The sequence below is a fragment of the Myripristis murdjan genome, chromosome 4 (assembly GCF_902150065.1).
Source record: "Myripristis murdjan chromosome 4, fMyrMur1.1, whole genome shotgun sequence".
Lineage (NCBI taxonomy): Eukaryota > Metazoa > Chordata > Actinopteri > Holocentriformes > Holocentridae > Myripristis > Myripristis murdjan.
In genome coordinates, this window is record NC_043983.1 from 6,616,564 (window position 1) to 6,643,678 (window position 27,115).

General features: G+C 41.5%; 2 protein-coding genes and 2 non-coding genes across 4 annotated transcripts; 2 read left to right on the top strand and 2 right to left on the bottom strand.

Annotated features, from left to right (window-relative positions):
* Positions 1 to 8,380: 8,380 nt before the first annotated feature.
* On the bottom strand, positions 8,381 to 8,463 carry trnal-cag (transfer RNA leucine (anticodon CAG)). The gene has a single exon. It is a non-coding gene; the product is annotated as a tRNA-Leu (tRNA).
* A 2,427-nt stretch (positions 8,464 to 10,890) lies between these two features.
* On the top strand, positions 10,891 to 10,961 carry trnag-gcc (transfer RNA glycine (anticodon GCC)). The gene has a single exon. It is a non-coding gene; the product is annotated as a tRNA-Gly (tRNA).
* Positions 10,962 to 14,076: 3,115 nt separating this feature from the next.
* On the top strand, positions 14,077 to 16,866 carry LOC115358224 (guanine nucleotide-binding protein G(I)/G(S)/G(O) subunit gamma-5). The gene is made up of 3 exons (XM_030050104.1): positions 14,077 to 14,275; positions 14,544 to 14,705; positions 16,563 to 16,866. The coding sequence occupies exons 1-2, from the start codon at positions 14,195 to 14,197 to the stop codon at positions 14,667 to 14,669; spliced, it is 207 nt and encodes a 68-aa protein (XP_029905964.1). The 5' UTR covers positions 14,077 to 14,194; the 3' UTR covers positions 14,670 to 14,705; positions 16,563 to 16,866.
* rpf1 (ribosome production factor 1 homolog) lies at positions 16,867 to 23,254 on the bottom strand. The gene is made up of 9 exons (XM_030050103.1): positions 22,936 to 23,254; positions 21,734 to 21,790; positions 21,517 to 21,597; positions 21,324 to 21,419; positions 19,588 to 19,741; positions 19,296 to 19,378; positions 18,863 to 19,044; positions 18,281 to 18,407; positions 16,867 to 17,942 (listed from the first exon to the last, which is right to left on the bottom strand). The coding sequence occupies exons 1-9, from the start codon at positions 23,179 to 23,181 to the stop codon at positions 17,901 to 17,903; spliced, it is 1,068 nt and encodes a 355-aa protein (XP_029905963.1). The 5' UTR covers positions 23,182 to 23,254; the 3' UTR covers positions 16,867 to 17,900.
* Positions 23,255 to 27,115: the final 3,861 nt, after the last annotated feature.

A 27,115-nucleotide genomic window follows, 5' to 3' on the forward strand; every position in this document is an offset into this window, starting at 1 on the left:
GACCGCAGCATCTATGGTCCCCTGAAGCTCTACATCAACACGACCATAGACCAGTCGCTGAAGGCACACCCAGGGAAGACTGTTGCCATCTACGACGTCCCTGGTAAGATAAAGGGCTTTATGAATAAAGTGCATTTCCTACAGCATGCACCATTTGCAGTGATTTTTAAAATGTATAGTAGCCTACTTAAGCTACACAAGGTGTTGGCCTAGACAAGATGCTAACGCTTGAGGCAGAAAATTGTGTTCTGTGTTCAATGGTCAGTGTTCCTTTCCTGTGATGCAGGTGCAGTTGCAGCGGGAACATCATGGCTGGGTTTAAGGTTTCGGGGATATGGCCATATAACCTCGAGATCTTCAGTGACAGTGACTTCTCCCTGTCGTTTGTGACCGACCGCCCAGCACCTGTCACCGAGCCAGCAGTGTCCTCACCTGTTGGAGAGCAGGCATCATGTATGTTATCAGTTTATCAAGTTTAACAACTTGTGGGAGCAATGTGGTACATGAAATGTCCTCAAGCAAATAACAATAGTAAAATGTATCTGTGTATCTAGCAGCACCAGCCTCACCTCCTGCCTGTGGGCCAGCACCTGCTGCACGGGTCCCCCCTGCTGCCCGTGGACCAGCACGAGCCGAGTGGATCCCTCCTCCTCCCAGTGTGGACGCACATGCTGCCTGGGTCCACCCTCCTCTATTTACAGCAGAGTGGCCTTCATCTCCTTCACTTCCTTCCCTGCCATCCACACCTCCTTCCTCACCGCCTGCCCGTGACCAATCAAGGATCCTCATTCCTCCTGCCACAGAGCCAGCAACATGTAAGTTAAGTCTAATAACTGTCCTTGTGTGAGCTGTGTGGTGCATGCATTTCCCCTTGGGATAGTTTAAAGTATCATCTGTATCTCTACCTATCCATCTATCTAGCAGCAGTGTGGGTCTCACCTCCTCGGCAAGATCCAACTGTCCCGAGTCCCTCAGCGTTTGAGGAGGTCAGGAATGGTCGGGAACGGGATCTCCGAGGTATCCCCAACACCAAGTCTCCTCCAGCAGCCCTCCCCAACGCAAGGTCTCCCTTCAGCCCTGAAGTAGTGAGGCCTTTCCCTAAAGCAGAGGCAAGAAAAACACAGCCCAACGGGAGACGCCGGAGAACAACCACAATATGGACTGACACCCCAGCCAAGAAAGCCCTGGAGGCTGAACAAGAGATGGCAATGGCAAAACGTAAAGGCCAGTGTAAAGTCCAGCTTTTTAAAGGCGCCTATAAGGTATGTGTGTGTGTGTGTGTGTGTGTGTAGAGTACATAATGTTCCTTTGTGTGTTTACATGTGTGTAGGACTACACATAACTGTGAGACTTTGCTTACATGTGTGACAAACAAACATGGTGCCTTACTGTGTGTGTATGTGTGTGTCTGCAGGGAGACCATGCCATCCCGGGGCCATCGGCTGTAAAGCCACCTGCAGAGAAGGCGCCCAAGAAAGTGCCTGTGAAAAAGACAGCCAAGTCACAGAAGAATGAGGTGATTACACATGCATAGGCCATCATATGCTTACAGTACCTGTGTGTCTCTGTGAGTGTTTACAAATTAAATTATGTACACCTGACCCCGAGTCCAAAGAGTACATTTGTTTTAATTGCGAATAATTGATCTTCTCTTCTCTTGTCTTCTCTACATGTTTCATCTTGCAAAAATTCTCAAGGAGTGGCCTAGCCTAAAAATTGCATTTATGAATTAATTACATTGTGAATAAACACTGAAGATTTAACTGTTACACAAAGGTTTGTCTGTTTCTCACACAGGTGTTGCATGTTACAAAATGAACTGCATCAGTCTACTCACCATGCTCATTGAGAAGCCTAGCCTAGAGGCATGGGGTTTCATAGGCTAATTACTTTCATTTCAACATGTGCTCTCCAAATGCGACATGCTTAGACCTGTTGCATGAGAGGAACCAAACGTTGTTTTGACTTTTTCAGGCTAGCCTACATGACGGTTGCCTAGCTGTCTTTGCCTGTACTGGCCAAAGAGCTCGCGTAGCGTCAAACTCTGATGGATTTAATTAGGTTATGAAACCTATCTCTGGTTGAGTTCCTGTGAGAAAAACAGCTCATGGGCTGTTATATTATGAAAATGAGTCAAGGAAATTATGACTAGTGTATTCTAAATGCATTTTTCTGTTGATTAAGGCCATATTGCCAAACAGGCAACATTGCTGTGGTTCTTTTTAACGGATTCTGAACGTATAGCGTGTAATGCTTTGGTACAAATATGGAATAAGGTCTAGAAATACAAGTGTTTAAAGTCTAAAGAGAATAACAAGCCCAAAAACCTGAAATATGGCACACTTTGTGCGATGCATCAAACGTCCCTCTTGTGTGTGTCATTTGTCCCGACGGGAAGGACGAATGATGGATTGGCACTCGGTCTCTTCTCAGCCTGTTTGTGTTAGACTCAAGTATCGTTCAACGGAAAATCCAGTTGTTATTTGTAAAGGACATGTGTAAGTTGGGAACTCTGTCTCAATTATTTTCGGAGGAAATGGGATCAGACTGAAAACTGCGTCGTCCGCCCCGGCGCTCCCCTACAACAGATAGCATTAAAATACATACCGCATAGGCTAAATATATTTTTCCTATTGAACATTTTCCTCCATTCTGTATGTTGACACAACCTGTCCGTAGGCCTGATGATGTAACACAAGCATTTCTCCATTTGTCTGTCTATCTTTCTATGTATCTAGGTATGGACTAAAGATGTGGCTGTTGTGTGACTCAGTCACTTCCTATGCGTGGCAGATCCAGCCATATTTGGGGAAGACAGGAGACAAGCCAGAGAGGGCCCAAGGCCAGCGGGTGGTGCTGGACCTTGTAGAGAAGTTGTCCAAAAGTCACAGTGTGACCTGTGATAAGCCCTCCTCCAGCGGGGTATCACTCTCCTTGGCACCATGAGGAGAAATAAACTGTGAGGAGAAATAAACCCTGAAGCAGCTCCGCCTGAGGAACATCCACTCCTCCTTCTTTGGCTTCACGTGGCAAAGAGGAACAAGCTGGTGATATTGCTCAGCACTCGACACCGGCAGGCAGCAGTAGCAGAAGAACCTCCCCACAAACCCCAGATGATCCTGGAGTTGACACCATGGATCAGGTATGTGCAGACTTTAATTACTCAGGAGGCTGTTTCTTGCATTCATATTGTGATAGGATTTTGATGTATTGAAAAAGGAAAGAGTAGGTATTTATTGTATTCCTTTTGTTTTCTTCTTCCTCTGTCCCCTCAGCTGATTGGATCATGTAGCTGCCGCTGCAGGTCCAGCCGTTGGCCCAAGACCATATTTTATAACATCTTGGACATATCAGCACTGAATGCATATGTCCTGTGGGAGGAGGTGAAGCCTACTTATAAAAATGGTGTGGCCTACAAGCGCAGGATCTTCTTGCAAGAGCTCGGGATGGCTCTGGTTTCACCCCACCTGTCCCGAAGGCAAAGGCTCCCACGGGACCCGGGCTCGGCTGAGGTGGTGGTTGCCCTTCACAGGGCCAGCCAAGGAACCAGCCAGCCAACAGCGTCCAGGAGGCTGGGAACTAGGCAGCCAGGTAGCCTCCAACATGGCCGGCCACCTGCCACCAGCTACTGGCCAACCCAGGGAGAGGAAGAGGAGGCAGCCCGGTCGGCGATTGTGTGCTCTGTGCACCGGTGCAAAGAGGGGACAGCTGGACACAGTTCTGCTTCAGATGCAAATGCTTCGCTTGCAGGGAGCATAGAGTGTTTTACTGCAAGCCCTGCAGTGAGTGATTTTTTTCAACAGTTTATAACTGTTTCAGTGATTTCCATTGTTCTCAATAAAATTATTGAATTGAATAGGGGACTTAATGAGTCTTTTCTTTAATCTCACACTTTACAAAAAGTAAAACTGCATATGAACTAATATTCTGCATAAACATTGACTGACTTCAGGCAGATATAAGTATTTAAAAAATATCCCTCCAGCCTCTTGTAAACTGAAATTATTTCACTTTTGGGCTGTATTTCACATCTCATATCTCTTTTTCTTAGGTTAGCCCTTATTGTATATTTTTAGTTTTTAGCCTTTATAGTCTTTATTGTATATATTTAGCTTTTATTCTATTTTTTTTTTTTTTTTTACTTTATTATATATTTCTACTGTTGCTGCTGGAACACCAGAATTTCCCTGGTTGGGATCAATAAAGTATAATCTATCTATCTATCTATCTATCTATCTATCTATCTATCTATCTATCTATCCATCTATCTATCTACAGTGTCACAGCAGACATGCGTTTGTGCCTGCACTTTTTATTTTTATTTATTTTTTTTAATATATAAAATGAGTGGTACGTCCCAGAAACCGGCCTGTAAAGGGTTAATTAACTCATTTCATTGTTTGAATTTAACAGCCATGTTTGGAGAGAAGTTAAATAACATAAAAAAAAGGACACAATGAGTCCTTAACAGGGTGAAAGCTATATTTAGTTTCAATCTAAGACTACAAAAAAAGTAAAAATGCATAAAAACTGATATCTCCCATGAATATTGTCTGACCTTAGACAGTTGTAATGATAAAAAAAAAAAAAAAAAAAAATCTCACTCTACCAAGAGAATATTTCATTTTTGGGCTGGCTAGAGTACTCTGTAGAGGCAGATGCTGCTTTCTGCTACCCGTGCAGGACGTTTCGTGGACTCGGACCGACACCAGCCTCTGACACAACCTTCACCATCACGCAGCACGCAGCTGAAACGGGCAAAGGGCTTGACAAACACGCAGCGTCGAAGGAACGCTTGGCCTGTGCAGCAATGTGGAAGAGCAAGGAGAGACGCATCGAAAGCACAAAAGAAATCAGCACTTTAGTCAGTGCAGATCAGCTACAGCGTAATCATCAGGCTAAACGTACCTATTAAGCCCATGTACCATATAAGTCCACTTGTGATTTCTGAGTCAAATAAAAAAAAACTACATCACCATTTTTGCTGGTTCATGGTTCTTCCAATGAAGCTGCTTGTTACATAAATTCTACTTTTTATTGTAAGCCGATCAGATTTGTTGATCTTGAGTTATCAAAGCACATGTGTGACATGTGCCTGCTGCTCCCAGAAGAAGTTGCAAAAAAACTTCAGTGATTTTGATGCCCTAAGAAAACAGTATTTTTTCCATATTTCTACTCCTGCTTTTGGTAAGTACTCATTTGTTATCAAAATGTAATAATAATAATAATAATACATTTTATTTATAAGCGCCTTTCACAAACACTCAAGGACACTTTACAAAAGATGAAACAAGCAATAAAAACACAAGTAAAAGACTAACTAAAGACTAAAGACTCTTACTAAATGTAAGAGATTAGTGCTTTAAATAAAACATGTTAGAATTTGACTAGAATTAGAAATATTTTTTCTTTTGAGGTCAAAACATGCATTTTAGCATGCTAGCAAACAGCCCACATGCTGCATCAGTACAGTCGCTGCATAGCATTGTTCACTGCAATGACATAAAGCATGATAAGCATGTATAGTTTACATTTTTGTATGCAGAATATATTAATATACTGTTAAATAGATAATGCATGTGTATATTTATCTTTATTTATTTTTTAATAAACATTTTTACCAAGTGGGCTTAAAAGGGACACTAGCAAAAAAAATCACACCGTTTAGGGTGGATGTCAATGAGTAGCCTATAGCTAATGACTTAAGTGCATGATCAATTGATACGTTTCATGTTATGTTAGTGCAGCATATATAGATTCATGTCATGTAGTTGTTTTTTAATGTCGTGTGTGTAGAATAAAATATTCTGAGTTTTAACCCGAAATTCACTGATGTTCCCTTTAAGCCCACCTGCTCCCATTAAGCCCACTTGACTGTGTTTCAGTGGAGATTTTCTCCCTTTTGACTTCTGAACCATTTTCCTGCCTAACTTTGACCTCACCTAATCAATCAGCTTCATAATTCAGAAAATTAAATACCCAAATTTAAATATCAGTGATATTGCATAGGTCAATTCATTCTGGATAGGCCTACATTCTGTCCTACCATTAGCATAATTTTCAACCCTTTACTTTTCAGATGAGATGAGATGAATCTCTCCGTTCTGGCAAGAACTTATGGAGTCAACAGGAAGTCGTTGAGGCAGAGAGTGAAGGGGCAGCTGAGCACTGATGCACAACAGGGACATGAGGTCTACCTGGGTCCAGGAGCAGAGCAGGAGATTTCAGAGTGCCTTCAGGTAGGGTTATAGTGACTGGAAGGCTAATAACAAGACAACATCAAACAGTGAGCTCATGGATTCTCACGGTGGATTTAACTGTTTCTTTTTAACCTGTCTTTATGTTTTAAAAATCAATCAAAGTTATTTGTTTCACTGTAAAGACTGAAACTGACTCATTTATTATCCTTAAAATATTAGTGTTGAACCAGGAAACTGTTTTTCTTTCAGTCATTAGGTCTTCAGAAATCAGGATAAAAACATCTGCACTTTGAACCAGCTGGCTGGACCAGAAATTTTGGCCAATTCTAAATGCCAACAGTACAATGCAGGGTAGCGATACAGACAAAATGACAACACATATTGAAAGATGAAGTATTGAAGAGTAATTTCCATTCTAATTTTGATTTTGTTCATGAATAGTGTTTATATAGTGTGGCATTTACAGGCCAGAGGAAAGGAGTGGAGACAAAATGAAAATAGCTATTGAGAGCTAAGAGATTACATATTTTAATAGAACAGGTTTGGATTGTTAAGATCTATATATATATATATATATATACATATAAATGAATTATTGACACTTCAAATGAGACATTAGACTATCATTTTGACTAAAATGTTCTCACTTAAATTGGGGCAGTATATATTAAAAACCTATTTGTCCTCTATGGTTGATGTGTTGGAGTAGCTTGCTGTGAAGCAGCTGCCCTTTAGAGGCGATGAGGACACGTTCAGTGACATGAACGAGGATGGACTGGGCTTCTTTCTGTCTTTATTTGAGTACACTCTCAGGAAAGAGCCCGATCTGACAAAGATAGCCAAGACCATCCCGGGTAATGCCAGATATACTTCCTAGTTTTCTAGTTTCTAGTTTTATGTCTGCTAGCTAGCTAGTAACTACAGACACCACAAAGCTACACTATGTCTAACGTTAGCTACACACAGACAGAGAGACAGACAGACAGATAGATAGATAGATAGATAGATAGATAGATTAATGTCAAAACACAGAGGTAGGTGTGGTGAGAACTTAGAAAAACAATGAGAAATGAGATAACCCTATAAATCTGGCTGAAAAAATGGTTTAAAAATTTTTCATCAATATGGGCATTGTAGAGATCTTTAGTGGGAGTTTTTTGTTTTTTTTTAATTTCCCCCCTGTATTTGATTAACTTCAGATCAGTAGTGGTTTTAGGCACGGGCGAAGCGGGCAGCCGCCCGGGGCGGCATATATTCATGTCACGTGGGGGGCGGCATGAGAGCAAAAAAAAAAAAAAAATTATCCTCACTGCAAAGCAGTTTTCTATTACCGTATTCATCTGAATATAAGACAATATTTTTTCCATTGAAAATGCCCTGAAAAAAACGCCCTCGTCTAATATTGGGGTCTAAGCAAACACACATGTATTGTGCTTGCATATGTAAACCAGTAGGTAGGCTCGCCTGATGCCGCAATTACCGGCGAATGGCCGCATTGCGCAGTCAATAATCAACCATGTTGTCTGTGTCATTGTCCGTTGTGCTGCTGCAGCCGCGTATGAACAAAAGTTGATTTATAATGAGAGGATGGCAGTATGTGTGCGCCGCTCACCTGTCAGATCCGGCAGACCTGACCGGGTGGGCGCAGCACCTGTAAGCATCAAGCCGGTGCCGCGGCCGGCCCGCCTGATGCTGACCGGTGGCTTTTTTTATGCAAACAAGATTTTGTCCGTATAAAAAGTATTTTTCCAAAAAAAGTATTTGTGCAGGTGTTGGCGCCCCTGCTCTGGGAGGGGCGCGTCTAGCCGCCAGAGGGGCACCGGTAGCGGCCGTTATCGCTTGGAAGTTTGTGCGCGGGGCTAGAACGGTAGGGCGCAAGGCAGTAATTTCGCCCAGGGCGGCAACATGGGCAGAACCGCCACTGCTTCAGATCATATATTTTTCATTACAAAACAACCTGTAAAGTGTGGATTCACTGGTGTTTCACAGTACGATTTGTCATACACTAGTTGTACAGTTTTTGGTTTCTCCCTCCGAGCGCTGATGATGACCACTTCTTGACACATTTTCCAATATCCTTATAGCCCACAGATTGCATCTTATAATTCACACCAGCACAAGCTAATTTCAGGGCCACTGATAACACTTGACTGGTTCCAGCTCCTGTACAAAACGCAGACTGTCAGAAGTGGGATTCGAACCCACGCCTCCAGGGGAGACTGTGACCTGAACGCAGCGCCTTAGACCGCTCGGCCATCCTGACTTCTTTCAACCATGCACAATACGTCCCATTGGGAAATACACTCGATCAAAGCACAAAGCTCTTGGGACCCTGTGGTTTTTCTACACCGTCTTCTTCGTCGTCTTCTTCTTCTTTCTTTGTTTTCTTTACGCACTACTTTTTCAAGGGTTCACTCGCTTGCCCTGCATGACCTTTTTTTTTTTTTTTTTCAAATTTTGCAGGACGTTTGGAGCCTATTCCAGTTTCCAAATGCACACACAGCAAATCTTTGGCTATCTGCAGTTGTTAAAAGCACAACGTGCTTGAAACCCTGTTGTTTTCAACATTTTCTTTTTCGTCATCTTCCTCTTCTTTCTTTGTACTCTTCATACTTTGCTTTTTTCAGGGTTGTGCCGCTTCCACTACGTGACTTTTTCCCCAAAACCTTGCAGGCTGATAGAAGCCTATTCCAGTTTCTGGATGCACGCAGCAATTTCTGACTATATGCAACTGGTAAAAGTGCTCGTCAAACAAAGGTCACAGGCCGCTGTTCCGATTTCCACGACACTTAAACTGAGTCGTCTGATTTTGACGACACTCACCTTGAGGCATCACTAAGCCACTGAGGCGTTATTAGAGGACCTGCAAAGTGTAAAATGAACAGGACGCCATGTGCCCACAAACATGATAACTGCATGGCTGGACGATGTAACAACCTGTACCACTGCCACCAAACTTGGTGCGCTAGCTTGTCTTGCCACTGGAAGGACCCGTGCAACATGTGGCGCTACTCAGCCCAGCTGGGAGCGCTTCACTGCGGTCAAATTCCTCGGTACTTGGAGTGCTTAACCGCTGCTTGCAGCTCCATTCACACACAGTATCTACTGTGTCACAGCAGAGACATGTGTTTGTGCCTGAAAGTTTGGCTCTGAGGGCTACATGACTAAATCCAATCAGCACCAAATAAACCCCAAGGCCCACCCAGGAGTTTTTCGGGGCCGCTCAGAGTCTCTTCCCCGTGGCAGGGCCTTTTTTTAGCCCCTGTAAAAGTTCAGGAACTCTATCCTTCGAGGCAGCTCCGGTGGTGGAGACACGTGTCAACAGCCCCGGCCCCGTAAAATTACCCTGAAGTTCCGGTGGTGGAAACAGGCCTTATATCTACTGTTTTTGTATATACTGCAAGTACCTGGGCATCAAAATAAACAACAGACTGGACTGGAAATCCAACACCGACGCTGTCTACAAGAAGGGGATGAGCAGACTCTACTTCCTGAGGAAGCTGAGATCCTTCAACGTGTGCAGCAAGATGTTGGAGATGTTCTATCAGTCTGTTGTGGCCAGCGTACTCGTCTTCGCTGTGATCTGTTGGGGGAGCAGCATCGGAGCCAGTGACACCAACAGACTCAACAAACTGATCAGGAGGGCTTGCTCCGTGATTGGCTGCAAAGTGGACACTGTGGAGGCTGTGGTGGAGAGGAGGACACTGAATAAACTGTTATCAATCATGGATAACCCTGATCACCCTCTCCACCACACACTGGACAGACAGCGGAGCTCCTTCTCCAACAGAGTGTTACAGCTCCGCTGTCGAAGGGACAGATACAGGAAATCATTCCTGCCACAAGCCATCACACTGTACAACAAATCACATCTGTCAGACAGAGACTTGCATCTGTCTGCTGTATAGTTCTGTTTTTAACACTCCACTACCCAGCACCTTAACTGTTTATTTATTATTTATTATCTATATATTACATCCTAGGTTAATATACATTCACACTGTTTTTCAGACTGGAGGGGAAGTGATGATTCCTTAAGAGGCCGAATCAAGTCGGTTAGTTCCTGAATCCCAGTACCGGGCGTTGGGTTCTGCCACTTGGTTCTTGGTTTCGTGGTTTCATGCTAACTCTCCTTATCGATACAGTCATGTATATACTTCTATTCCATCTGTATATTTCATATTCATTACCATCTGTATATTTCACATCTCATATCTCTTTTTCTTTGGTTAGCCCTTATTGTAGGCTATATTTTTAGTTTTTAGCCTTTATAGTCTTTATTGTATATATTTAGCTTGTATTCTATTTTTTTTTTTTTTTTTACTTTATTATATGTTTCTATTGTTGCTGCTGGAACACCAGAATTTCCCTGGTTGGGATCAATAAAGTATAATCTATCTATCTATCTACTGCAGGGGTGTCAAACTGGTGCCATGGAGGGCCGAGAGGCTGCAGGTTTTCATTCCAACTGAAAACTCCACCAGGTGATTTCACTGATTGGTTCCTCCTCTCTGCTTGAAGGTGAGGTAATCAGTGAAATCACCTGGTGGAGTTTTCGGTTGGAATGAAAACCTGCAGCCTCTCGGCCCTCCATGGCACCAGTTTGACACCCCTGATCTACTGTGTCACAGCAGACATGCGTTTGTGCCTGAAAGTTTGGCCCTGAGGCCTACATAAACTTTTTCATCAAGCATTGGTGGTTCAGTGGTAGAATTCTTGCCTGCCACGCGGGAGGCCCGGGTTCGATTCCCGGCCAATGCATCAACCTTCTCAACCTCCATGCTAAACTGAGAGGGCGCAAACAACTACAGAGGCTACACAACACTTTCAACACAATGTCCTCATCATTCAGCAGATTTCACGTACTGCTATGCAAAACTGAGAGCCCACTGCACCGTCTTCTCCCCGTGTGACACAGCTGGAGTAACTTCACGTATTGAAGAAGGTGCAGAAGTTTTACAGAACTCATTTTTGCAAGTCATCCCAAATGGTGCACGTGTGTGGCCCTCTGCACACTGCACACTTTCATTGCCTCTGCACAGAATGAATGTCAAAACACTCACACAGACCTGTGCTGCAACAGCACACTAACATCTAGGCCCAAGCACTTTAAGAAAAGTCACAGTAGACCCTCAAAGCCAGTCATATACAGTTCTATCAGAAAGTATTCACACCCCTTCACGGTTTCCACATGTTGTTAGGTTACAGACTTATTCTAAAACTGATTTGAGTATTTCTTTTAAAAAATCTACACGAAATAGCCCATAATGACAAAGTGAAAACATGTTTTCAGACATTTTTGTAAATTTATTAAAAATGTAAACATTTAAACATAATAGGTACATAAGTATTCACACCCTTTGCTATGATGCTCAAAATTGAGCTCAGGTGCATCCAGTTTCCACTGATCATCCTTGAGATGCTTCTACAACTTGATTTGAGTCCTCCTGTGGTAAATTCAGTTGATTGAACATGATTTGGAATGGCACACACCTGTCTATATAAGGTCTGACAGCTGACAGTGTACATCAGAGCAGAAACCAAGCAATGAGGTCAAAGGAATTGGATGTAGCCCTCCGAGACCAATTTCCTTCAAAAACGGTGTGCAACAGTACCTAAAGGCAAAGGGTGGACACACCAAATATTGATTTGCTGACTTTAGGTCTGTTGAAGAGAACCAATTCATTGAGATGACCTGTGACACGACTTTGAGGCTGAGGTTTACAACTCAGACACTGGATGAATTCTGACTTAGGGTGGAAAGGGAGTATGCTGCCATCGGCCAGAGAGCTGTGGGTATTCTTCTCCCCGTTGCAACATCTTATCTCTGCGAAGTTAGCTTCTCAGCTGTTGCAGCACTGAAAACAAAGTACAGATCCCAGCTCCATATTGAACATGATTTGAGAGTGGCAGTTTCAAACCTGCAACCCCGTTTTGAAAAACTGTGCCGTGCAAGACAGGCCCACTGCAGCCACTAATGCAGTGATGTGTGAGACCCTTATGTTCACTAGTAGGATTCACTTGAATTCTTATGTTCACTTGGACTCTTATATTCCCATGTTACAGTCAACTGAAAAGTGATGACACAACTGGCATTTTGGAACTGTCTTTTGAGGCAAAGATTGACATGCACTTTTATTTTCTCTAATTTTGAACTGGTGTGATTTAGGCCTGCTTTACGTTCGTTATTTCAATAAATTTTGAGTAAAAAAAAAGGCCTGGTTCACCATTCTGTTGGGGCGATACGGGCAGGTGGGGCTTGACAATGCCCTGTCCAAAGTGGGGAATGACAAAAAAGTGTGAGAACCACTGCCATAAACACACTCCTAAACCTTGTGGAAAGCCTTCCTAGAAGTGTTGAAGCTGTTCGAGCTGCAGACGATAGGCCGACATCATATTAAATCCTAAGGTTTAAGATTGGGATGTCACTCACGTTCATATGTGTGTGAAGGCAGACGAGCGAATACTTTTGGCAATATAGTGTAAAACACAAAATACCAAAAATGTACCAAGGGATCTCAGAGGGTTAACTGGAAACATCACTTGTGTGTGTGTGATTGATGTTGCCCTGATGTGTTCTATGTGAGTGTCTCAGGTGGATTTCTTTGTGTCAAAGGATATTTTGTTGAGGTCAGCCAAGACAAAGAGGAAGGCCACCTCTGACAAAAGCCTGCAGGGAGAAGTAAAGAGGATGAAGGGAAATGTTTTTACCCTTTCTTGGTGTTTAATCCTAAAAGGTAGCAAACACACAGTAGTGGTCTGGTGTGACTTTGGTTAAAAATCCCTCTGAAGGGACATGAACACAGACTTTGAACAAGGAATATTTGAATATTTGGGCAGATTGTGGAAATGATGTAAAGGAAGTGAGAGGAAAGTTTACACAGTATAAGATGATAAATAGATATTACCACACTCCAAAAAGACTGAAGGTCAGTGAACAAAAGTGATGAAGGACAATCTATTGATCCTTATAGCTCTGTGCTTCTATGCATCAGGGATTTTCTACCGAAGTGTTGGTGAAAATATAGGAGTGGACCAATCTACTGTGCACCATGTAGGAAAACATCCAACTTGTGGGCGACGCTGACCTCTTCATCACAAACTGTGTTGTGAAGTAGCCTAGGTCTGTTCATGATGCATGCATCCTGAGGGAGAGTGCTCTGTACCCAGAGCTCCCACGTAGCCTAAATAAAATGTTATTCATTCTTCTCATGTTTGGTTGTAGTCTTAGTATTACATAGCAAAGGGAAATTTTAGTTTATTTCCCATTATAAATTAAATAAAAACACTATTAATAATAATAAAAAAAAAAATTAAATATGAGTCAAACGTAAGCATACTGTGAGGTTTTTTAGCCTTGCTTTTTAAAATATTGGCTTGTACGATAATACTTCCAATTCAGTCGCGTGCATTGAAGCATTTAAACCAGCAGCTGTCGCAATTGAGATATACCAAAAGTCATGCCGCCTTTCGGGTACTCTCGAAATTGTAGTAAAGATGGACGTTACCTTTTTAAAAACAAAAGACTGAATTTTCTGTGATACCTTGCCACGTTACCGACATGTGAGATTTACATTAGAGAAGACACAACAACTGATGGAAAAGGTGATGTATATAACAATTTCAAATAAAAAAAAACTAAAAAGCACAAATTAAAAGTGTTGTGAACGCTTCGTCTTCATTATAAATCTACGCTACATAATTTCCTTAAATTCTCAAGTATATCAACGGCACCTAAAAGTACCTTCGCCACATGGTGCATTTAGTGATTATTTATTGCAGCAAAAACAAACTGAACGCGTCAAGTCGACTTTACAACCTCGACTCTTGAGAAGTCCGCTCGTCGGAAGATCATTTGAAGGCAGCACTCGTCGACACGCCTTTAAGGACACCGGAAACGCAACATTGAGGAAGAACTATCGACGAATTCGGACTTCAAAGTTTTTTTCATACTTTACCGCAAGACTACGGTCCTTGAATTTTTTTTTGGAACAATGTCCGGCTCGTCCAATATCATAGCGATGAAGAAAGTCGTCCAACAGCTCCGGCTGGAAGCGAGCATAAACAGAGTAAAGGCAGGTTTGAGCTAGCGTGAAGTTCACTAAGGGCGTGTTGTGTTAAAAGTGTCGGTTAAGCGACGGCGACTTCATTTCGAGTCGGTGTCTCTCTTTGTTCATACTGTCAGTGTTAAGCAGTCTGTGTCGCCCGGTAGATGCTGTTACACTTGACGAACCACGGTGTGTGTGTGTGTGTGTGTGTGTGTGTGTGTGTGTGTGTGTGTGTGTGTGTGTGTGTGTGTTTAGTGATATGAGTGTATTAAGGGCCACCCCTTTGTTTCCACAGGTGTCCCAGGCCGCGGCTGACCTGCAGCAGTTTTGCCTTCAAAACGCCCATCAGGACCCCTTGCTCACCGGCATGTCGTCCAGCACCAACCCGTTCAGACCACAGAAAGTCTGCTCCTTCCTATAGCCGCCAGCAGCCTCTCTCCAGCACCTCTCTGCCTGTGTGAGTACACCGTGCTGACTCCTCATCTGCAGCCGAGGTCATGCTATAGTTACCCCGTACAGTTTCAGCCGATGCACTCGTTCCCCCATAGTGTTGTCTGACCACATCATGATATGATGCTTCACTATGGAGCAGAGTTAGTGTAGTCACAGTTTTGCATTTTTCATTAGTTTTTGTCTTTCAAATCCAAACCCAACACTTTGTGAAGACTGCTGACTCCCTGTCAGTCTCAATAAACATCAGCACCAACTCCTCCTCATGTCTGTTGTGCTGTGATTGAACTGAAAAAGACTAAAACTTAAGTCATTTTCTGTTTGTTTTAGTTTTTTTTTTTTTTTTTTCAGACCAAGTTTTAGTTTTTTTTTTTTTTTTTTTTTTAGTAAACTATAATAACCTTGCTCTGGAGACACGTAGGCCTTGCCTTCCCTGTTGTCTAATGTAGTTTTTGGGGCAAATGGACCCTCCATGTATGTTGTGGTAGACGCAAACACCCAAGCATGTCTTTACACCCGTCTGTTCTTCGGTTTGTAATGAATCATGTATGATTTTAATCTTCAATTTGCACATATGTACTCCCTGAAGAGACTGTCCACCTATTTACGTCCACTTTATTCGAAAGGGGGGTGTAATTCGGCGAGCTAGGGCAGCTCCGCAGCAGCCTTCAAAACTGTCGTGATTGCAGACCACCACCACCACCAAAAAAACAAACAAAAACAAACATAAAAGTATCCCAAATGGCATATTCAAAGTGTTGTGATGATAAATCAGAGCACTGTAGCTCCAAAATACAGTATTAGTTGTATTATTTTCCAGATGTTTTCAAACTAGGTTTGTGCTCTACACCTCATCAGACAGAAAATATTTGCTGCATTCATGTGCTCCTGATCAGCTTGTAATTCCGTCATCAATGGTTGAAAGTACAATTAATCAGAAGTAGCCTATTTAATTGTTTATGCGTTACCTTGATATACAAACTTCCCTTGTATTTCAAGTGACCATGACTGAATAGATAATGACAAGATTTTCATTTTAGGGGTAACCATTTACTTATTTATTACATAAGCTATTACCTTTCCCTCATCTATTTGTTACCATCTTTGGAGATGTGTAGGTTTTGCAATAACACTGATAGAACTGATCTCCCGCAAAGCCTCTTTAGTGACAATATCCAGCAGTTGTTGGGGAAAAAAATAAGATTTACACAATAAAGGAGTAAGCCGGCTAATAGAGCAAATGCCAGCAACTGAGTTTTATTCCCACAAAAATGGTAAACAGCTGTGAGTTTTGATTGCAGCACCCAGAAAAACTTTTAATCATTGGTATTGATAGATTATAGCTTTAATTTTCATTTTTAGAATGTGAAACTGGCTGGGTGTCCTTTCACTCTGCAGATCCATTATGGTCATTATGAGCTGTGGGGCAGCAAAATGTTACTTAGTGCCCCTCTCTAATAGAGGTCTTATAAGGTTTTATGTTACAGCCAGTGCCTGTAAAAGTCAGGAGATATTTCACAAAGCAGATTAGAAAGTGAGACCGATAACTGTGGAAAAGATTATGCTATATGCTGGTGATAGTGATTTTAATCTGTAATTACGTAAACACAAGGACACAAGAGGTTTTGAATCCAGCTGGATAGAAGACGTGCTCTCTTAAAGTCAGTTTGATTCTCCTGTTTGGAAGTGGGCTAAATCGTACAATTATTCTGATCACAGATTGAACTTTCACACATCTCATTTGCAAAGCAGATTTTATAGTTCAGGCTTGGGTGGCATTAAAAGGGTCATTTAAAAGTCATAACTTGATGAAACGTAGCACTTAGGTAACCTTTTACTAATGCAGTAATGTCTGTGTCTGCAGGTTTCTGACTTTGTGGTGCCTTGTGGTACAGGCGTGCAGGAGCAGCACCATGGAGTGGAAATCATCTGAGTGTCAGGGAATTTGGGGACTGCCAACTAACTTTATTTTTTATTTTATTTTATTTTTTACCTTTACCTTGTTAACATCTCATAAGGAAACATGTTCAGGTGCTTGAGACACAAATGTCTTAATATACTTGCTTAAAAGGAACTAACATGCTCTCACACACACTCACACACTCTTGTGCCTTTATAAATTGTTAAATTTTCATGTCTGACTTTAAGAATAAATGAAGCTATTTCAATCTTGTATGTACATGTTTTATTAGTATGAAATTACTTGCATTTACAAACCTGTTAAATATGTTGTCAGATGTCGACGGTACAAGAGTCCCTCTGCTGACACGTCAAAACTGGCCATGGTTACACTTGTCTCATAATATGCTTTCACACCCATTTTCCAAAGTAGCCTCTTTGAAATCTCATCAGAAACCACAGCTGGCACACAGCTACAGGCAACACAGACTCTGGTGTTGGCAGGTTGAAGGGAAAAAAAAAAATTACCCTGCATATGTGATGTGGCGCCTGTATTTCCACTCATTTTGACTGAGGCTGTCAGAATCATACATCACTTAGCTCTCTCAAACAGTTTGAAAATGACAGGAGACATCAATCAGTGGAGGGGAGCTTTAAGCAGAGGTGTGGATACAAATATGAACCTAATATAACAGTAATTAGAGCAGGTCCACACTGTTATTGTGTACGATTATGTGTACAGGTTTCAAAGACACAAATCATCTGGCCACGAGTAATAGTCCTTGGTGCACACCTTTTAAAATTCAGATGAGAGTGCAGACAGGCTCACAATGTGATTCTGAATTACATTGTGGATGCAGCCTAGCCACGATGCACACACTGGTAACAAAGAGAGGCTGTGAAAAAGTTGAGCAGATTTAAGAAATCTACCTACAGGACACAAAGTGTACAAAAGTGTGGACGCAAGGTGATTTTGTTTCATGAAATGTGATCTTTGGAATCGCATCCCTAGAACTGCACTGAAATTCCAGTAATTAACTCATCTGGACGCAGCCCAGTCCCAAAAGCAATGCAGACACAAATTCAGAGGCAAATGTGAGCCTACAGCAATATGATGGCATCCACGATTCAGAGTCAAATCTCAAATTGGTGTCAAAGTGTGACCATTTCCACCTGGCTGCTGTCAAACTGAGACGTCCGTCATACAGTCCATTTGTGCACACACACACAAGCAGCTGTGACATCGTGGGTAACGGATGAGAGAACCCATGTCTGACCATGAAGGACATCCATTACTACATATTCAAAGCTGGAACTTTCTTCTGCAGGCATCCATTTCATGGCGCTGAAAACACAGAGAAAAAAGTTTAGCTTTACCAGAAAAGTCTGTGACATTTGTGAATAATTGTGGTTGAGCCAATCTCCTATTTCGAGTCACATTTATCTTAAAAAAAAAAAATGCTTGGAACAAAATGGGATTGTCACTACAGCACTTTCCAGAGCAAATATTTATGAATGAGAGACTAACACTTGGCTGCAAAGATGTTGGCTACACACATTCAAACAAATATCACGTGTGTGTGTGTGTGTACAGTGATGAGGCCTGATGTCTCAGTTAGAAGACTACACTGCCATGCCTGTGCTGCTTGTATTTCTTGTCATTTCAAAAAGATGGAGACTCACCTTGAGAACCCACTCATACTCTCCAAACTTTGAGTCGAAGGTGCCTTTCTGTAGCGAGCGCAGTTTGAGGGTGAAGCGGGGTCCGAGCTCTTGAATGCCAACTTTCTTCTCATTCTTGAAGATGTACCTTTAGATATGCAACAAGCTATTTATTGGTTCTTCCACGCATAACTCATATCAGTTCTCATATCACTCTATCAGAATCTTCAGGCACAACTGTGAAGAAGATATGGGCTGGGAATGATGTGGCATATGTGAAAAGGGTGCGCACATGGAAGACAGATTCAAAGGAAATTTTTTAACTGGGTATGTTGGACAATTTCCCCTGGGCTCAAGAAACATCAGGTCTTTGCACTATTTTCAGAAATAAATCACCGAGCCAACTGGTTGTGATTTCTTTCCACCTGGGGATGGTCAGTCACTCGAGGAATATATTAACAACGTTTGATATGAAAATCTGACCATAAGGCCGGGCACAGCTTGTCAATACATGTCAATTTCAATACCAGTTCTCAGAATGATACTTTTTGTAATATCAAGCTTTGCTCCACTCTCCTCATGCAGTTCAGTTCATATATTCACCTGTGGAATCTGAAAAAGACGAAGTCTCTCTGGTTGTGGAAGGTGGCGACCTGCCGGCCCACAAACTGAGGGTCGTGTGGGAAAAGCGCAGCAAACAGACGGCCAATCGTGTGGCCCAGACGCGTGGAGAAGTTGTTGAGGATCACCTCTGGGCTGTGCATGGTTGGATCCTTGCCTCGCCTCTACAAAGAGAAAAGAGTACATTTCATTGGTATTTATACTGGGATCAGCCATTAACAGGGCTGTGCTGTTATGGTTTCACTACTGAGCCTTGGAGCTGACTGTAGCAATTCAATCAAATACTAATTCCTTCAAGGACAGTGGCAGGCAACTTAAAAAAAACAAAAACAACAACAAAAAAACACAGGCTCTCTTTCCTCAGAACTAAAACATTTAACTGGGAAAAGAAAAGATTTTATTTATGCTGACTTACCTTCATTTCCTTGCGTAGTCGAACACTGCTGACTTTGAAGTGTGCCGTGGGCCCATCGGGGAGGTGGCAGAGAACCATGCCATCTTAATGTGGTGTTGGGGAAAGCCAACATTAGAGAGGTCACACTGCAGGAAAACCTCCGCTAACACAGTCAAAAGAGAAACCTTGAAAACAGATCTGCGCTACTTTCATGTTACAACAGTGGACTGACTGCTGAATAAAAACACCACTTATGACAAAGCTCTGTATCGGCATCATCCTCGTCTTCTAAAACGTCTGCTTCAAAGGATACTGGGCACTTTGCGATCCTCGTTGATCACCATGAGATATGTGAAGCCCCTGGCAACACACTGCGGGATAATTCTCTTCAAGGCCAAGCCTCTTCTGTAGTACACATGGGCGTCTGGGATTACTGTGGCCAGCTGCTCACAGAACCGCACCGTCCTCTGAAACAAACACAACAACAATGTGTCAAACAGATAAATTCAAATCCTAGGTATAAAAAAAAAGGATTTTATGTGAGACCTGAGATGGCTGGAATTCACCACATCAGGATGAATGATTCAGTGTGAAGGTGTAGGAAATCCCAGAAAAGTATCTTGAACTGATACACTAACAGTCAAATCTTATATAAATCTCTATATTTTTAATGCATTGTCTTATGCAGCATCAGTCCACCATCTGGTACATAATGCTGACTAAAAATGGCAGTGGTTGACTGACAGTGCTAATATTTAGAGAGCAGCACAGCCAATGGCTGATATATAATGAGATATGATGAGTTTTTTTGGTTGTTTTTTTTGTATCTGATTAAATTCAACATTTTAATTATAACAAATGAGCCACAAAATTGCTGGACATAAATGAATACTTATTTAACATTAATGTTATTGTCTACTTTGTCTCTGTTTGCAGGAGTAGATCTGCGCTCTGCCTGCAGTGCACTTCTTTTTAATAAAAAAGCTTCCTCAGGGATGAAAAATAAATAAAAATTGAATGCACATAACAACAGCATTTATCGGCAGATAGGAGGGAGAGCTAACATGGTTCCACAGCAGCCACAACGACAGGCTGCCTTCAGATGTGTCTGCAGACAGTTTTTATCTATCGGCTTTGTGACGGTACACATCAGCTGATGCTGATTATCTCAGCATGTCAGATATCAGCCTGATTGCTAAGTCTATCTCTAGTCCATGCTCTGGTTTAGAAACTCCTATTACAATTTGTTTTAGCATGTTTAGCTGCCAGACGTTTGGTGATTGCCATAAGGGACCATAAACTGACAAGTTCACTGACTCAGAAATACAAAGACAATTTAGTGCAGCCTGCGACTGACTAACAGACAGCCTGACGATACTGAACTGACTAAATGTCTGAACTGTTCTGATGATGATCCAGCAGGTTAATAATACTATTAATCTGCCTGTCTTATCAGGGTAAAAATCACAAAACAGAGCAGCAAAGGATACACAGCCCCATCCCCACTAATGAGATGCTCACATCTTTTGTCCAAATAAAATAAAATTCTGGTGTCAGCATGCAAACGTCTCAATGGACTGCATAAAAAAATAATAAAAAAAAAACGTACACACTGTCTCCTAACAAGCATGGAGAGCGCTCTATTCAGCATCTGAATCTTCTGTCTGTCACTGCAGTGTCTTTTAGTATAAAGCACCAGAGAACGCTTGCACAATGTTCCCAAGTTCAGCTTTACAACAAATGCTGCAAATTAGTTACAAGTACTAGATAGCAGATCTGGTGCCAAATGCTTGTTTATGTAGCTTTAAATATCCACGCACAGCAATATAAATTTCATTCTTAGAGGCAGTCACAGAGGGAAAATAATTCAGAGCACACCAATATAAAAGCATCAGCCACTCAGTGTTTACATGCCAGTCCCTCTGTCACCAGTGGATCATAACGACATGAAGTGTATCCTTCCCTGTCATATGTGCATTTGTTTGTATCCATGACAACAATAAACTGACAGACTGTGACAAGACGGATGTGACAGCAGCGGCCACTCACCCCCCTGGGTCTGTCCGATGTTGTGATGAGCACTTTGGGGTTAGTCAGCCGGTTGAAGTAGGCAGAGAATTCATCAGTTCCCTCATCAAAGGCAACCTGAAAATTACAGCACCGGACGCAACTTAATGCAAATCCACCACAAACATCATGTGAGAAGAGGAGGAGGAGGAGGGCAGAATGAGCGAGCTGGTACCTCTTCATCCTCCGGGTCGACTGTTGTCTCGTCGTACACCCTCTGGTTCTCTATCGTTTTGGGGACTTCTTTAGGTGGTGCCTACGGTTAGGAAAAAGTGCTCAACGGTAGTTTTTAATAAACACTGAGATAGACATTAATATTTTTCCTTGTGCCAACTCAGACTTACAGACTCTGACCCACTGTATGCCAAATGCTTAGGGACAGCAGCACTCACCTTGTCACCTAAAGCCTCCCTTTCTTTTCTCCTCTTTTTCTTCAGCTGCATCTTTTGCTGAAACATGAAAGGAACAACATTTAGCTCTTAATTACATGCTCATATATGAAGAGGGCAGTGTGGTTGACCCTTTTAGCTATCATTTATGTGCTTATCCCCGTATCATTCCAGCCTTTTCCTAGTCATACATCTGTAGTAAACACTTTGTTTTGCTTAGGCGCCTATTTATCTTTTCATTTATTTAGAGTGTATAAGGTGTATAAGGTGTAGAACATTAAGATAGGAGCATGTAATGAAGTTGCTGCAGCTATTTTGGGGTTGATAAATGGCCAAAAATTCCACATTAGGACACAAAGGCCTTGTGGAACACCACTGAAAAATCCATGCTTTGATTTGGTATCAAAAACTTTCGACATTTGGAGATTTCATGTCAATTAGATGATTGGATTAGATTAGTTGTCAATATACTAGGGGCGGGAATCATTAGAGGCCCCACAATACAATATTATCTCACAACTTAACTCACAATACGTGAGTATTGTGATTTTCAACATTTTGCAATATACCAAGTACTGCGATAACATATACTGCGATATATTTCTTTTGTCGACTGCAAATTATGCTGCAAAAGAAAACTCTGTCGACATCTGTTTTATCTAACAAGATAAAAAATGTTTAATTCTTTTCATCTCCATTAAATCATGTTTATTGCAGTAAAATGAGACAGACTGACCAGCTCTGTCAGATCCTTGGTGATACAATATCGATACATAGTGTCCATGTATCGATACAATATTGACACAAAAATATTGTGATACTATGCTGTATGAATTTTTTCCCCAACCCAAAAATATGCCATGGAAAACCAGACTTCCTCTGAATGGCCTTGCTCTCTAGTTTGTGGCTGTAAAGTTTCATGAGGCTGTGATCACCCTAGAGGTCACTATAGGTCATTTTATACAGTGATCAAGCTTCAAAAAATGGCCTCACTACAGTGAAATGTCTGCTATGGGGGCAAACATCATCAGACATGAACCAAATGTGGCTCATTGAATCCACAAGAGTCTCAGCTTTCCAGTCAAAGCCAACTGATGCAGCTCCAAGACTGTTTAGGCCATTTCCATCCAGACATCTGGAGGTCAGAGGTCAAAACAGCCATACTACTCCCCCCACCCACACTCTCCCTCCCTGTGTATACTTACCTTTCTTTTCTCCTGCTTGAGTTTCATGAACATGAGGTGTCTGCGCTGTTTATTCTTGACCTCCGACAGGCTGAAAGTGGGGGGGAAGGCGGCTCCCTGCGAGCTGCTGTCAGCCTGTCCGCCCTCTGCTTTCTCAGCGGCGCTGGCGTCGCCATTCTCGCCTTGAGCTGTGCTGTCTTTCTTCGGCTTCTTCGTCTTCTTTTTCTTGCCTTTGTCCTGCTTTTTGGGCGCCTCCGTGCTGTCCATCTCCCCGGCCGTGTTTTTACTTCTTTTTCACGTGTTCCGTCTGTTCCCGTGCTCACGTCCGGTGTACAGGAAATGACGTTTGTGTTTTGGGCTAAGACGTTTGCCACCTAGTGGTGAGGAGGAGCGGAAATAAATACAACCAATACTTCATTATAAGACAATCTAATAAAATAGGTATAATATAATAACTAAATGGTAGAAATGCTTAATTACCGGTAATAAAATTTAAAATATTCATTCAAATATTATTATTATTATTATTATTATTATTATTATTATTATTATTATTATTATTTAATTTTTTTTTTATCGTGACTGAGCACTAGGCCATTTAACCCTTTAGTTCCTATAGTATCCATTTCATTGCAGGGAGAAGCTTGATATCACTGTATAAAATGACCTATAGTGACCTCTAGGAGAATCACAGCCTCATCAGACTTTACAGCCACAAACTATAGAGGGAGGATGTCTGGTTTTCCTAGGTTTATTGACAATAGAGGGAGTTTCTGTGCAATTTCCAACACAGAATCATCGCCATCCAATCACTGAAAAAAATGCAATTCTTGTAGAAATCTCCGAATGTCAAAGGTTTTCGATAGCAAATCAAAACATGGATTTTCCCATGGTGTTCCTCAAGGTCTTGGTGTCCTTTTTTTTTTTTTTTTTTTATCAATTCTGAAGTGGTCAAGAATGGTTAAATTTTGCACTTAATATTTGTAACAAATGGTATCATCATAAAAACTGCTGCAACAACTTATGACACATAATTGAACATGGGAATGGCTATGGTATCCTCCTATCATCGTCCTGAAGGTCCCCTGTCCCTGCTAACTTGGGTTTAAGAAAGGGCCTGACTGGTACAGGGCTAAACAACCTTGACAATATGGACAACATACACTTGATCATTTCTGCTAGTAGTAATGTAGTGATAAATTAAAATGGGTTCACTATGACCTCTAGTCAGTGATCAAAACAGTAATACACACATCACATAACTCTTTGAATTCCTAACATATTCAGTGCTACTGTTGCCTATGTTGTATTCTATTATACCAGGTTTCTATTGAAATGATCCAAGATATTGTTAATTTAAGTGATAAACAAAATAAAAGTCATGTCCTATAAGTTATAGTGTAGTTATGTCTCCAAAACTTGCCTTATCACAGCTATGGGCTTGAATAGGCCAACGCTGCTTTTACTTATTTTGTTTTCCTTCCTTCTTTTTATTCTTCCTCTTCTTGTTGTTCTTTTTTAAAACTCATGTTCATATTCTGATAATGCTGTTGCTGTGGCTCTTTCCTATATATATACATCATATTTTGCAATTTAGACAAAAGCTTGGAGCAACATGAAAGATGTTACTTTACCACAGTGCCTACTGCCATTCATAGAGGAATATTTTTTAACAAAGAGGATTACATCTGAAGGACAACATTCACTTAGTATTAAAAATCTTCATGTTAAAAACAATCATTTTGGCTGCTGCATATATACAGTATGTTGCAGTCTCTCAGTGATTAAAGGTACATTATTTAGAGGGCCACAAAAGCACACAGTTCAAAAACACCAAAACATGATTTCTGGTTTAAAATGTCATAATGCCAACAGTTGTAAGAGATAATCACTGTCTGGAGTTTTAGAGTTCCTTCATTTGAGCATGCGGCGTCTCGTCAGGAGAGGCTTCAAATTCTCCTCGCTGTTCATATCAGCAGTGCAGGTCCAGCCATCAGTGGACTTCAATACATCAGTCACACACCACTCAGACTGATCCACTGTGTCTGAGAAGGAGACCAGAATAAACATCTACATGTGCACAGGAAACCCAATGCTGTGTTACTGACAATGAAAATCTGCACTGGATATAGAAGAGTAGATCTGATTAGACAGTGAAACATTGAAATAGATCTGGAGGCTGGATATGATAGATAATAGATAATAATCTTTATTGCCTATAGATGTGGAAATGTGCCCTCAGCTTCACAAGTTGGATAAAACACGTCGCAGCAAATCACAATCCATATAATAATCAAAACACAACATGCAGAGTGCAGACGACAGACATGGCTCCAGTGCGAACAGTGTTAACTAGATGAGCAGAGTTATGGCACTGGGTATGAAAGATGTTTTTTTTTTTTTTTTTCTTCAAACGCTGCAGCGGCTCTATAGAATTGAGGGTAGTTTTTTAAATTCTTCAAAGAGGGGATGGGCAGGGCCACACCCAATTTGTCTGGCTTTTTGTTTCACCTGCATTTCACCTGATCTCAATTCCACTCAGCTGAAAAATGGACAAGACAAGCATACACAAGCATAGTTTTAAAGTTGAGGCCCTTTTTAGTGTAACTATAATAAAGTAATAATATTATTCCTTCTACTGGTTTTCGGTAGTTATTTTGATTATTAATCCTTTCCTTTCTTTTCATCAACAGCTCCTGTCCCTGCATCTCCTTGAAATTATTTTCTTGCAAGCTTTTATTTTGGAATCAAGTCTCTGTCCTCCTTTCAGTAATGGGTCTGTGTGCCTCATCAGTCATAACATCAAATATTTAAAAGAAGTTACACCTTTAATTCCCAGGGCGAAATTCCCCAGGTGGTGTTGTTGGTCCATTTTCCTAAACTCTCCACCATAGCCCTCGCTATGCTTGGGATATGTTTTTCAAAAGAAAAATTATGGATATACTTGTGCTGCAAAGCTGAGAATTAAGGGGGAAAAGTTTTAGTTGCAACATTATCACTATCAGCAAATAGCATTGGCAAAGTGCGACAGCATAGGCAGAACAATCAGACGATATAACTGGCATTAACGTACTGATGTTTTTGAATTGCTCATAGGAGTAGGTCATACAGATGAATGTTTGGGCATTCGGGTTTCCAGTATTAGGCCCGAAATGTCTCATGTCTGTCCCAGGAAACTTTGGTGTACTGTGTTTCAACCAAACTCCAGTGTTTTTGCCCAACATCACAACCCCTTTTAGAAGAAAAACAGCAAAACATCAACTATTATGTAATGCTTAGGAAGTTTTACAATCCACTGACTTGACAGTGATATTTCAAACCACTGCCCTCTGTAAGGGGCAACTTGCAGAAAATATACCTAGCAATGTAGAGAGAAGCCAACACCAGCAGTTTGTAGTTTGTGCATCTTACGTTGCTATGTTACTATGTGCAATTTTTTTTTTTTTTTTTTTTTTTTTTTGGCATTTTATAACATTAAAATATCACAAAGTATATGTGGAATCGCCCTTGTTTCCTGTGCTGGACTTGCAGTTCATACGTTGCTGTTTCAGCTCATCTGATCTGGGCTCTATGTCGTACGGGCTCGGTCCTCTAATGGCCTGCACTAATGGCTGATCTCCTGGGGCTAAATCCTAAACCTGGTGGTTCAGGATTTGCTAAGCTCTGCTTTGAAACAAGTAGTGCTCACACAAAATGAGGATGGCCCTGACTAAACATATAACTGGTTTGTAGGTGCATCAAAAGTCCCAGGGTGCCGGGGGGCAGAAGTGGAGTTATATCCAAATGACTGTTTTGGAGAATTTAGGAAAAAAAAACTTTCATCTTTTTCAAAATTTGTAACAGTCACATAGGTTTGACAGCTGAAACTGAGATTCTGTTAGTTATTAAGACAAAGAAATCCTCATCAGGCCAACACGGAGCTAAAATGAATGTCAGCATTCGACTACCTTTCACTACTAGACCTACTATTTTCATGCGAGCGCTCAGAGAAGCTGGATCAGTGAAGTTAGCAGCCGAGGTGCTACAGATAGAGAAGGAAGAGATCCAGCATCATTGTTTTGAAGCATAGGAAACTCACTAGTGATACAAAGCAAAAATCATTTCTGTTATCCTAAAAACCAGTGTGCTGACATTGTACATTATCTTGTTTAGAATGGGCTGCTACCTTGGTACTTGACATGACTGTCATTTAAAAAGGTTG